The 13,157-nt window shown below is 26.6% G+C and overlaps 4 protein-coding genes across 4 annotated transcripts, besides 17 other annotated features; 2 read left to right on the top strand and 2 right to left on the bottom strand.

Annotated features, from left to right (window-relative positions):
* Positions 1–89: 89 nt before the first annotated feature.
* Positions 90–4,100, bottom strand: CMU_042740 (uncharacterized protein; the record flags this gene model as incomplete). The annotated part of the gene is made up of 1 exon (XM_002139513.1): positions 90–4,100. One exon carries the CDS (start codon positions 4,098–4,100, stop codon positions 90–92), a length of 4,011 nt encoding a protein of 1,336 aa, XP_002139549.1.
* Positions 1,669–1,696: a sequence feature (AT_rich).
* Positions 3,267–3,294: a sequence feature (AT_rich).
* Positions 4,101–4,641: 541 nt separating the features above from the next.
* Positions 4,642–4,679: a sequence feature (AT_rich).
* Positions 4,680–4,750: 71 nt separating this feature from the next.
* Positions 4,751–4,791: a sequence feature (AT_rich).
* A 416-nt stretch (positions 4,792–5,207) lies between these two features.
* Positions 5,208–5,228: a sequence feature (AT_rich).
* A 178-nt stretch (positions 5,229–5,406) lies between these two features.
* Positions 5,407–5,478: a sequence feature (AT_rich).
* Positions 5,479–5,596: 118 nt separating this feature from the next.
* Positions 5,597–5,625: a sequence feature (AT_rich).
* A 19-nt stretch (positions 5,626–5,644) lies between these two features.
* Positions 5,645–5,691: a sequence feature (AT_rich).
* A 124-nt stretch (positions 5,692–5,815) lies between these two features.
* Positions 5,816–5,887: a sequence feature (AT_rich).
* A 51-nt stretch (positions 5,888–5,938) lies between these two features.
* Positions 5,939–5,999: a sequence feature (AT_rich).
* Positions 6,000–6,100: 101 nt separating this feature from the next.
* Positions 6,101–6,194: a sequence feature (AT_rich).
* Positions 6,195–6,444: 250 nt separating this feature from the next.
* Positions 6,445–6,498: a sequence feature (AT_rich).
* Positions 6,499–6,703: 205 nt separating this feature from the next.
* On the top strand, positions 6,704–7,028 carry CMU_042730 (Tim10/DDP zinc finger domain-containing protein; the record flags this gene model as incomplete). Its single annotated transcript, XM_002139512.1, has 2 exons — positions 6,704–6,783; positions 6,863–7,028. 2 exons carry the CDS (start codon positions 6,704–6,706, stop codon positions 7,026–7,028), a joined length of 246 nt encoding a protein of 81 aa, XP_002139548.1.
* A 121-nt stretch (positions 7,029–7,149) lies between these two features.
* On the bottom strand, positions 7,150–8,475 carry CMU_042720 (uncharacterized protein; the record flags this gene model as incomplete). Its single annotated transcript, XM_002139511.1, has 1 exon — positions 7,150–8,475. One exon carries the CDS (start codon positions 8,473–8,475, stop codon positions 7,150–7,152), a length of 1,326 nt encoding a protein of 441 aa, XP_002139547.1.
* Positions 7,993–8,021: a microsatellite.
* A 271-nt stretch (positions 8,476–8,746) lies between the features above and the next one.
* Positions 8,747–12,436, top strand: CMU_042710 (PP-loop family protein; the record flags this gene model as incomplete). The annotated part of the gene is made up of 1 exon (XM_002139510.1): positions 8,747–12,436. The coding sequence occupies one exon, from the start codon at positions 8,747–8,749 to the stop codon at positions 12,434–12,436; it is 3,690 nt and encodes a 1,229-aa protein (XP_002139546.1).
* Positions 9,990–10,044: a repeat region.
* Positions 11,432–11,452: a sequence feature (AT_rich).
* A 130-nt stretch (positions 12,437–12,566) lies between the features above and the next one.
* Positions 12,567–12,806: a sequence feature (AT_rich).
* A 223-nt stretch (positions 12,807–13,029) lies between these two features.
* Positions 13,030–13,085: a sequence feature (AT_rich).
* Between the last annotated feature and the right edge of the window lie 72 nt (positions 13,086–13,157).

Genomic DNA, 13,157 nt, shown 5'->3' with positions numbered 1-13,157 from the left:
AGTACAAAATAGAGAGCATTAGTCCGATTATATATCGAGACAACCCGCCAAGACATATTAAATCTAAGAGTAAATTTCAACAATACATATTAAACTTTTTTACTGTTTTCATTACCTAAGCAATGTGCATGTATGCAACTACCATTGGGATAAACAGCACATTGTTTGCTACCAAACTTAAGTGAACAAACAGGACATATCATATCTTGTGTCAGTGTAATATGCTTCGATTTCTTTGATGCCCATTCTTCAAAACAACGTAAATATGATATAGCTGAAAGGTTCATAGATATTGACTTCGTAGTATTTATATTCATTGAAGATGATAGACTACCTTTTAAGTAGTTGATAAGTTTCATAATAGGCCATTCATCTGGTAGTATTGGCAAAATATTAGAAATATGTAAATCTGAAGAGTTGGGATATTTATTCAAAATATGAATAGTATAATACTGAAGCTTCTTGCATTCACTAAATTTAGATTCTAAATTACACTTTTTCCAAAGTCTGACCAATACTTCTACTAAAACTTTTAAACCATTTGTTTCAATGTATGTAGCCATATTGAAATTATGTTTACTATCTGAAGTTAGTATCTTTATTATTTCATCTTCTATATAAATATTTGAATTATTTCTTTCAAATTTTCCAACAAGAGAAAGCTCATTAGATGACAAATTTAATAAATCAATCCATTGATTTATATTAGCATCATTTATAAAGCTTGTATTACAACTAAAGTAATTTCCATGTAGATTTTGAGATATCAAACTCTGCCACATTTTAAATTTGCTGAAAAAGTAAATATGCCTGTATCTTCCCTTTAGATAACCTATTTTTTCAGATTGTATGGAATTTTCATTTAAATTAAAGCCACTATAAATGTCCTTAAAATATTCTAAATTTGCTAAAGCATATTTCTCATGAAAATTCCATGCTAAAGAATATATTTCAGCTAGTTGGAAGTTTCCCAATATTTCAATAATATACTCAATAGCAGATAAATGCTTATTTGAACGAAATAGAATAGTTATATATTCCAACACAAGCGATTGATATATTTGCCCTGAATCTTTGCAAATAAACTTTTCCAAAGGTAATACATTATCATCTAAATTTGGAGTATTTTCGAGCATTAGCAATAATTGAGATGGAACAAAATTAGTTAAAAGTAAATGTTCGTAGTTACCAAAGTTCTTTGTAATGAGTTTTGGATATTCATCAGAATTATCACCGATTGGAGATGAAAAGCTGTTATATACCATTGTGCTAATATTTGGAGAATTGGAATGATCATTTTGTTTATTATTATCAAGTGAAGATAAATTTTTTTTTACGTTATAATTGACTTTTAATTTATTTATTTTACTTTCATTTGTTATAGATTCATCTATGTATATGTTTATAAGAGTTAGCTTGTGTTTTAAATCTAAATTAGGATTCATTTTAATTATATATTCCAAGAACACTCTAGTCAATTTAAGAGAAATATCAGTTGTACAATTACTAAATATATCGAGAATTTCATCAACACTTAGAGGATATTGAGTAATTGGTTTCAAAGTAAAAAGTCTGACAATATCGAGATAAGGTTCTTGTAATATATATATAGAATATCTTTTGAGTAAATTAGCCTGAACATGAACAGGTGTTGTTTCTGATCTACACATATTTAATAAAATACTATATATTAATTGGTAAATATTCAGTAATTTGTTAAGTTTATTTCCATTTTCTAGTATATTAAATACAGAGTTTGCAGATGGTGAAGTTACTTTTGATTCAAGCATCTCCAAAGCTTTAAAATATGATGATTGATTTGCAAGTATAATAGCCAAAATATCTTCACGATTATTTTTAATAAGAAAATCCTCACAATCCTCAGTAAGGCATTCTGATAATATAAGTTGCCCCTGTAATTCTAACCCATCAGTCCCATAATTTTCACTCAATATGCTTAACAATATCTCCTTATTATCCTCATACTCCTCTTCATTTGATGAATTCACTAGTAAATTTAAAAATACTATATCCATCATTCTTCCAATAGTGTACCCACTTTGCTTATTCAATATATTAGTTTGTTTAGTAAAACTACTGTATGGTTTTGATCCTGAAGACATATATACTAAGTAACGCCTTCTCTCTCTAAACAAAAATGATCTTAAAAAACTATTCGCAATTTCGACTATATCATTAATACTTTCTTTATCTGACAAATAGTTCAATTTATTCTTTGTATCAAAACTCTCTTTGCTTAATTTCTTGTTTGGAAAATTACTTGTATCTTGAAAATGATCTTCAATTTTCAAAATACTTTTTGTACTATACTTTTCGCTCTTTGAGTGTCGTTTATTATTCAATGATATACTATATTCTATAAAAGCTTTAATATCCCAAGGTATTGATCGTTCATTGTTTATTAAAGATCTTATTAAAGATTTCTGAAACCTTATAGATGGTGAAATATCCTCTATTACATTACTCTTATTATTTAACCATGAAATTCGAGCATATTCATACAATATATCATCATCTTTTGCTTGTTTCTGAGATTCAGAATGCAAAACTAACCACTTTTTTGGAATTAAATTCCTCCAAAATAAAGTGATCAAAACTCTTGGGTCCATGTGTGCCTCTTCAAACCATTTAAAGGCTTCTTTAAATCTCAAATTCTTAAATTCATTCCATCCAGCTAAACACTGAATCTTAAATTTTAAACTCGAGTAGAGCAAGTCATCAGATGAACAATATGTCCTTAAAAAGCTTAAAGCTTGATTACCTTGATTCTTATTAACCAATTCCTGAACTGATTCCTCGAATGGAATTTGAACAAGTGCATAAATTGTTGCTGTAGTAGAAACAATAATCATTGGACCAGTTACTGCTGTTATCATTGTAGGTGGATTTAACTGAGAAACTTGTTGAGAACTTCCATTATTCATACATGTTATCTCACCATCAAGCTCCAAAGTTTGTACAGGTTTTATTTGCTCATTTGAGTAATTAGCAAGTGAATAAACATAAATAGTTCCATATCTTGTTCCTCCCAATATATATGGAGCTGATAAAACAATATTTGTTAAATGCTCAGTTGGCCATTGAATCATAGGTTTTGGACATGGTTGTTGAGTTAAAAAATCAAAAAATGCACCTAAATTATCCTGACATACTAACATCAGTTCAAAATTAGGTAAAACTACAATTTGTTGATTCATCTTAGTTGATAAATTATCCAAATGTAAGATATCATGTAATATTTCATCATTTATATTTAGTATATAATATATATTAGAAATAGAAAAGCAACACCAATTATTGCACCATTCTATATTTGTGACTGGATCAGAGATATTCAAAGATTCAGCTGAAATATGTTGCTCCCTTTCACAAACAAATTCAGCATGAGTTAAATATTTAGAATTATTTGTATCATCTTCTGTTTTACTATTTTTATTAGATTGTACTGAAGCAAATAAAAACCAAGGGTTTATTCCACCTGAATATGTTGATTCATTATTATCTTGCAATGTGTTAGTAGTACTTCTGTCCTTTTCTGCCAAATTCCTTGAAATTATAGTATTATAGAAATATATTACTCTTTTGGAACAAAAACAAAATTTAGTCTCAGAATAACCTAAATTATTTGTATCTTTCCATTGGGAGATACAAGTAATTCCTCCTTTATAAAGTATTGAAATAGGACCTTTTAAGGTATAGTCTAGATAGTATAAAGAACCTCCACACAAACACATCACAACTCCTAAAATCCCTTTCTCACCAATAATGTTGTTATATTCAGGTTCACTTATATATTCAGAATAGTTCGGTTCTAGTAAAGTGATTGGAAAGATCTTATCAATACTTTTCCTTCTTGATATGCATCTAGAATTAACACATTTCCCACTCCAAGGTTGCACAGTAGAATACAAGGTATCAGATCCATTTTGTTTTATCTCATCATATTTATATAGTAAAATATCACCAGAATCTGTACCTAAATAAATATAGCCATATGGTATGTAACATAAAGCTGTTATTCTTATATTTTGCTTCTCACTAAACTCAGAAGTAATAGGTAAAACATCAAATCGTCTCATATACAAAAGTTTTGTTTTTTTCTTTATTAAAACTTATTTCATTAGTTACTCTTTAAGAAATCCTATAAATATTAAAAATTAGTGGTAAAATAAAATGTGAAAATAAAGCGCTAGCGCTATTGCATTGGTTACTCTTTCCTAGACTTTATAGTATTTAAATCATAATTTTTAGATCCAATGGAATTTATCTAATATAAATGGAAATGCAAAAATTTTAAACTAAAGAAGTCCCAGAAATTAATTTTGTCTAAAAAGAATTACCTATAAATTCTACAAGTGAGGGTGCAAATTAAATGTGTGCCCTAAATTTAGATCAGCTTAAGTTTTATTCTAATAAAATATGGAGATATAACGAAGTATGAGATGAATAAATATACTAACAATTTTATATTCTTAAAATATGAACCTGAATATCTTAAGGTTTTAAAATCAAAAAGAAAAAATGACCATTTTTCTTTATTTAAAGATCCCTTAATAAAAATTACAGAACTATCAGTAATAAGCTTGAGTAATGTATATAAAGTAATACATGTAAGTTTCGAAAAATTTAAATAGTTCTATATTTTATTTTTTTATATTCTTTAGGATATTACAGATTTTTTTAAAGCTCTTTCTTTAAGATTACTACATTACTATAACAATAGTAGCTGTAAAAAACAAATAATATTCAATAATTTTAATAAAAAAATTACGGGTTACGAACTAAATGTACAATATAAAATTAACAAATCGCAGTATAAATCTTATTATTTAAGTACTAGTACAGATATTAATACTCATCATGAAATACAAACTATTAAGGACAAGCTAGCCTTGTACATTGTCGAAACAACATCTCTAGCTATACTTAAAGATGAGGTCAAATATACTTATGGACTAACTACAGAACAAGCAACTCAATTTAAGATAAAACTTATGGAGTTATTTAATAATAACTTGTATTAAAGATTATCTCTCAATAGCCTAGATATTTTATTAATGCTGTTTTTAACTGGAATATCCCTCAATATAATGCAAATTATATATTCTATTTTACAATATCTTAAGACAGAATGTTTAGCTATAATATTGCAAGTTTTAGCTACTCCATACTTAATTCTCCTTTAGTAATATTATTTTAAATATTTTGTATCATCGAGATAACTTCTAATTCATTAATCTAGGATATCTAACTTATTATATTTTAATAGAACTAAATATTCTATTACAGAGATTTAAGGATCCCCAAATAAGTTTAGTGAATAAGACATAAATTCAGCTATAATTGAATATCCTTGTATCCCTTATAAATTTGTAATAGCTTATCTTATTTAATATAAGTGTTATTTTTTACTTTAATATAACATTCAAGTATATTATATAAACTATTATTTTAATTGTGAGAAATATAAAACTATCTATTAGATAATTTAGTATACTAATACTTTTGTAATTTTAAGCTCAAATGTTTCTAGCAAAATATTTATATATCTTAATATCTTCAACTATAAATTGAGTATATATTTTAAAATCAAATATTAATAAACAATAACCTAAACAATACGATATTTTTATTGTATTGATTTTATATTATTAAAATTACTATTTATTTCCCTAAGTAATTAAATGTTTTACTAATAATATTAAGGTAAGCACTATAGTTTCTGTTATTTCTATTTTTACTCAAAATCTCAAATAATCTTTGTATCTTAATAAATTTACATTATTATTGTACCAATAAATATTTTAATTAAGAATATATATAGAAAATAAACTTAATTAATTATTAGTAATTAATAGATAAAATTCATTGATATTATTCTTTAGCCATATGATTATCCTATTTAGTTTACTACTCGAAATTAAACAATTTTTTAATTAAAGAATATTTAATAGTAAAATTGTTTAATATATATATAACCTCAATTAAATACTGTAAAAAGTTAGATATAATTCATCTTAATTATTTACAATTGCTATAATCTGAATACTAGTTTACTTATTTGAGGAGCTTATAGTACTAATATTACATTATAAAATGTATAAAGTTATTTAAATTATATTAGATATCCTTACAATTAATTTATTATATAAGAATTTAATAACATAATAAATCCTATTTCCTTGTATCTTTGCATTTCACTGAAATATTTCCAATTAATATTCCACCTTTGATCTAAGTAGTAAAATATATCAAAATAGAAAGAACTCCAATGCTTAATACTTTTCCAAACTACTCCCTATATATTCAGATTATAATGAGATCATCTTTATTTATATATTGAACTAAATTTATATTTCAAATAATATGATCAAAGTAATATTTCTATTAAATATGAACACAATCTTAAGTTTGTAGAGCTACTTATATATAATTATATATCAATTATCAAGTAAATATAGTAAATTTAAATATATACTGACAAGTTACTAAATATAAATATTTGTTTAGTAATGATCACGTATTAAGAAAGTTATTTTGAGATTAGACCATTTTTAAATTGAAAGTATCCCACTCAGTAATTTACCGCTCAACAGAAAATAAAGCGCCAATACCAGGTACATGATGAAAACTTAGGAGATTATTTATAAGGTTAGAGATAGAAAACTTTAGTATTATCTAAATGTCCTCAGTTAAACCAAACAGTGATGCAGCTCAAGCTGCAATAGTTGAATTAAATGGATTAGCAGATATATTTAAAAGGTAAGCACATCCTACTAATTTCATATTAGATACTGTATATATATAGAGTAATTTTTTTCTTTCTTATATCTGCCCATAGAATACAAGAAACTTGTTGGAGGAAATGCATCAGTGATATATCAGACTCATTACTTTCACCTGGTGAGATAAGTTGTACAGATCGTTGCATTGCTAAGTATATGGAGACACACACTCTAATTGGCAATTATTTACAAGGAACAAGTGAGAATAAATCTCCAAAGTAACAAAATAAATATGCTCAATATTTTGAGAGTAAGATATAATATTTCCTATATGACTGAAACTAGTATTATAGAGATATTTGGATTTTCACCGATATTCTAAAATATTATAGACATTTGAAGATTATATTTTAGTTAGATCTATCCTTCTTTTTTTTTGGTTATCACCAAAATTTGGATAGATTTCTTCCTGATAATTCGATATATCTGCCTTTACAACCTTAATATTTTCATTTTCGGAAAGCTGTGGTTTACTGAATGTTTTTTCCTGCTCCATCATTTCCAACTTTGGAACAGCAGAAATAGGTTTCTGATCATTTGGATCAATAGCTAACTTTTTATTTATATCATCTAAAGTTATCTGCAAGTCTTCTATTGTTACTTTATATATATCTATAATTTCTCTACTTGGGGGGGTCATTCCATTATCACCATTAAGATGCTGTTTAACAAGTGTTAGGGCCCTCTCAAATATTTTTTTGGAATCTTTTATCTTGCCAGAAAATAAAGTACTTTGAGCTAAACATATTAATGGTGATTCAAGTGTATCAAGTGGAGCATTAAATGATTCTAGAACGTACAATGCATATTTATATTCCAATCTAGCCTCTTCATATTTCTCTGCTAACTGAAGCATATCACCAAGTCTCATAAATGTGAATGATAGATCACTAATGTCTTTAAATAATACATCTTTGATTATTATGTTTTCATCTTTTCTATGATTACAAATAGTCTCGAGTAAAGATTCGAAGCTTTGACTGGTTGCATCATTTATAGATGAGAATATATCAGTAATATATTCAGGAATTATCCCAGTATTACAAAAAGACTCATAGCCACTTCTTTTATGTAATTCAATGCGCTTCATATATGCAAGTTTAGCTGCTTCAAAATTTTCCCAGGCTATTTCTTCATCTGTAGTTTCATTGCTCTGTATATTTTGGATTTCAATAGCTTTAGTATCTGATGATGATGAAGATGATGATGAAGATGGTAAAAGAGAAACTTCCCTACTTTGTAGTTGCTCACCATGATTAGGTGATAATGTAGCTATATAATCAGTGCAATGTTGACTTATTGTCTTAGATTGGAAAAAATTTGTAGAGTTCTCCTCTTTTTCAAATAATACATCAGCATAAGAAAGATAGTATTCAGCTAGTCTTGGATCAACACCACAATCTTCGCTAATTCCTAACCTATTTATTTTGTTAGTCAAGGCCCAATAAAGCTTAACTATGGCTACATCAAATTCCCTAGATTTTTTCAATATATTACCTTCTTCTAGCAATGTTTCAGGATCAATTTGGGAATTTAACTCATCTTCATCGTTAATGTATGTAATATCCTCATCCTCTACATCTTCATATTGGATATTTTCATATTCTCCATCCTGTTTTCCTATTTCTTCACTCATCTGTATATCCTGATTAACTTTACCACCAAACATTTCTCAGATATATCACACTCGAGAAGTTTGTTGAAAGTGTATTCAGTATTGTGTGTTACGTATCTCCTATCTCTAGTGGGGTATTTGTTGGCTTACTTATTTTCACAATTTGGCGCTTGAAAGTGTACCGAATTGTATATATTTAGGCGGTATATATAGCGGTAATGAACACCGGTAAAAGGAAGTCTTATAAAAGTATTAAAAAACTACCTAGAGAATGTCATTAGCTGACAACCACTGTATTAAATGTACTATTATAGATTAAAAAGGAATGAAAAATTTTATAATTGATGAAGATCAGCAATCAGATTTTGATAAATATTGCAGAAAGATAAGTGAGAAAATAATAGGAAATAATTATGTTATAAATACACCATATGGTATTCGTCCATTAATATATTGTGATTGGACTGCATCTGGACGTTGTCTTTCATTTATTGAGGAGTCGATAATCCAAAATATAGCACCATATTATGGTAATACTCATAGTATAGCTTCTTATAATGCTAGACAATCGACATGGTACACAATTGAAGCAAGAGAATCAGTTAGACAATTTGTAGGTGGTAATCCAGATGATGCAGTAATATTTACTGGCTCAGGAACTACCGGTGCGATTTCTAAATTTTTAAAGTTAATGAGTACTTCTAAATGGAGTTCAGTCATCTCCAGATCAAACAAATATCATAATCTTAATAAAAACAGATGTAAAGATCCAAATGTTAATCCTAATTTAGATTATTTTTGCCATAATACACATATTTCTTTAATGTCATCCCAAGATAGATGGAGATCATATAAGTGTATTATTTGTAAAACTCAATACGATACTGAAGCAGCTTTTAGACGTCATTGTAACAAAGTTCACTCTGTACTGAATAACCAGAAAAACAAGAGTGTCATAGGTTATATGTCATATTTAATATGTTTTATAGCTGATTCAACAGCTCATCATTCTTTATTATTACCATTTAGAGATTATGTAACTAGATACAAAAGTGGTATTGATTATGATAGGTATAAAATATTGTTTGATTACTGTGAAATTGGAATACTGAATTACAAATTGGATATAGAAAATTTAAGAAGATATTTGGATAAAATGGAAAAAGATTATCCAAAAAACTTTATCCCTATAATATTAATATCTGCAGGCTCTAATTTGACAGGCATAATAAATGATTATATTATTCTATCCTCATTAGTACATCAATATGGAGGTATTAGTGTAGTTGACTTTGCAGCATTAGCTCCTCATATAGCTCCTAATATGTCTCCTCCCTTAAATATTAATGGATCCACAGATGTTGGAGTATTTTCACCTCATAAATTTTTAGGAGGACCATCAACCCCAGGAGTACTAGTAATTAAACGTGATTTATTAATCACTGAAAAACCTGCAGATCCAGGAGGAAATTGTGTCTTTTTTGTATCTTCTGAAAGACATGATTATATTCTTGATCAAGAACAAAGAGAAGAATCAGGTACATTGGACTTACTAGGTATATGCCGTCTTGGGATGATGATTAAATTTGAGATGCATATTACACATAAATTGAAACGTCAGAGAGAGATAGAATATTATATGAAAATATTACGGAAATTGTCTAAGTATAATAAAAACAATACAGGCTCAAAGATTAAAATTTTAGGTATTAAGGATATTTTGGGTAATAAATACAATGAAATAATACAAGACGAAAAATATCATATAAATATTGATGAAATTAAAATATTACCAATAATTTCATTTTTAATTAAACCATTTCCACCTGAAATATTCCATTCAGCTAATTATGAATTGGACTTATCTGAGAATAAGAAAGAATCTGCTTTACCAAATGATTTGTCAAACGATACAATATTATTGAAATTTTTGGCAAAAAATAAGAAGTATTTAAGATATATTAAAAACCTAAGGCATCAATATTTACATTATAATTTCGTATGTGCCTTGTTGAATGATATTTTTGGTATACAATCCAGAGGCGGATGTTCTTGTGCTGGTCCCTACTCACAAAAGCTACTTGGACTAAATAAAGAAACTGTATCAACCTTATATGATGAGTTAGTTATAAAAGGCATTGAATCTATTAGACCCGGTTTTTCTAGAATATCATTCCACTGGTCAGACTGTGAAGAGAATATTGATTATATAAGTGATGCTATTATTTGGATTGCAAAAAATGGCTGGAAATTGCTTCCATTATATGCATTTGAAGAATTTTATGGAATGTGGAGACATAAATCTGAATGGAAGTCATTGGAAAATTTATATAGGGAATGGCTTGAAGATTCAATTGGAGATTATTTCTTTGAAAAACCAAGAATATATAATAACAAATCTAATTTAGAGCTTAATAAAGAAGTAGAATCTAATTCATTTAATCAAATATGTACAAATTTACCAAATAATAAATGTAAACCCTTATTTTCAAGTGGTAACCAAATATTTGAACAGGCGGATAAACTGATCTCACATATAGATCGTATTATTAAAAATTATAACGATTATAAAGAAGGTTTAAATCCTTCTAGTAACAAAGTTGACGAAATAATCTTTAGAGATATTCAGCTTTATCATTATTCACTGGAACATAACGATTATAGAATAAACCAATTCGAATTACAGTCAGAGTCTTCATTATTGTGGTTTTTAACTCCAAAGATAATTCAATCCCTAATATTATGTATTCAGGACAGAAATGTTGATTTTAGTATCTTTAATAATGAGATTAATCAACCAGTAATATCAACTGAATATGAAGATTTAAATACTTTTTCAGAAAGAGCCAATCATAATTCTAATGCTCTTAATCAAGAAATAGCATATAAAGTAGAAAATGGTCAAACCAATAAAAGTTGGTTATATGAAAAATCTTATTATTATCAAAATGAGGATTTAAGTTGTTGTATCCCTAATATTAATCCTAATGATGCAAGTTATGAAACTGAGAAATATAAATTTATTAATAAAGATCTTTATGATTCTTGCCCAAATAATTTGAATAATAATGAAATGACTTTTCATGGAACTCTATCTCAAATAGATCACGAAATTATACAGGGAATTGAAGATATTGGGAATAATAAAGAAATCCAGAAAGTATATCTTAATGAAGATTCTGTGAAATCTAACTCCTATAAATATTCCTCAAATATGGATATTTGTGATTTAGTAATACCTGATCCTTCATCATATGGGATTATAAGAAAACAAGTTGGAATAGCTATTAAGACATTTAATATGATTAAACAAGGTGATAGAATTCTAGTTGGTGTGTCAGGAGGTAAAGATTCTTTAACAATGTTACATACACTATTACTATTGCAGCGTATTGCTCCAGTAAAATTTTCAATAGCAGCTGCTACTGTAGATCCACAGACTAAAGAGATGGATGTAACCAGTTTAAAACCTTATATGAATAGTTTAGGAATTGAATATCACTTTTTATCTTACCCTATTGTTCAGTTAGCTTCTAAATTAAAATATAAGCAACAAAAATTATCATATTGTTCATTTTGTGCAAGGATGAAACGTGGTATTTTATATTCATGTATGAAAAAGTATGATTACAATGTTTTAGCTCTTGGACAACATACAGATGATATTTGTGAGAGTTTTTTACTCTCGATAATACATAATGGAAAACTAAATACAATGAAAGCGAATTATCTTGTTCCTAAATATAATATACGTGTAATAAGGCCTATGATATATTGTAGAGAAAAGGACTTAGAAAAATTTGCACTAAGATGGAAACTACCTGTAATTACAGAAAATTGTCCTGCCTGTTTTTCCCAAGCTAAAGAAAGAAGAAAAATTAAACAACTACTTAGTCAAGAAGAAATTGACCATCCAAATGTACATTCTTCAATAATTAAAGCTTTGCAACCTTTAATATCACTTGATAGAACTAATTCAAAATTTGATGTGGATAGTCTTAATCTAAAAGATTAATCAATTAAACTTGTGATAATCTCAAAAACAGTGATAACTCTTTAGTTTATCAAACTATCAATCTTATATAAACTGATATTTCTTAAAATAGACTAATCACCATTATAATCTGTGAAAGATAGTATACTAGATTATATATTGTAAATATTCAATAAAATATTTATATAATTAGAAATGAAATTTGAAATTTATTAAACTATTAATTTTAGTTATTATTCAATTATAAAATTATCTAAATATATGTTTAATATTGAAACTTTAGATTTTTTATATTAAAAAAAGAAAAAGTATCTAATTAGGTTCTAATAGTTTATTTTAAAATAAAATAAAAATATATCATTTCTTAATAGGTAAAAATATTTATTTATAACTCTTACAAGATAAGATCTTGATAGTACAAAATATTATTGATAGAATAATAAATTTATTAGAGTTCAGTAATAATAGACCATGTTTATATTATATTTATTATCGTTAAATATCTAATATTATTACTACTTATTTGTATTACTATACATAATTTCAAAATGTAAATTACACTATTTTTAATGACTAATAAGTATAAAAATCCTTTATAGGAAAATTAACAAATCAATTTATTTTTATAATATAAATATTAGATTTATTAATTTCAATAAATCATATATATCAACTAAGGAAAAAATAAAAAATAAATCTTCCATATTCTCGCTTATTTTTATATATAAGTTATCTTTTTTGT

Source organism: Cryptosporidium muris, genomic scaffold (assembly GCF_000006515.1).
Source record: "Cryptosporidium muris RN66 scf_1106632373453 genomic scaffold, whole genome shotgun sequence".
Taxonomy (NCBI): Eukaryota; Apicomplexa; class Conoidasida; order Eucoccidiorida; family Cryptosporidiidae; genus Cryptosporidium; species Cryptosporidium muris.
Note: the sequence above shows the minus strand (reverse complement) of the source record. Positions and strands in the feature narration are given on the sequence as shown.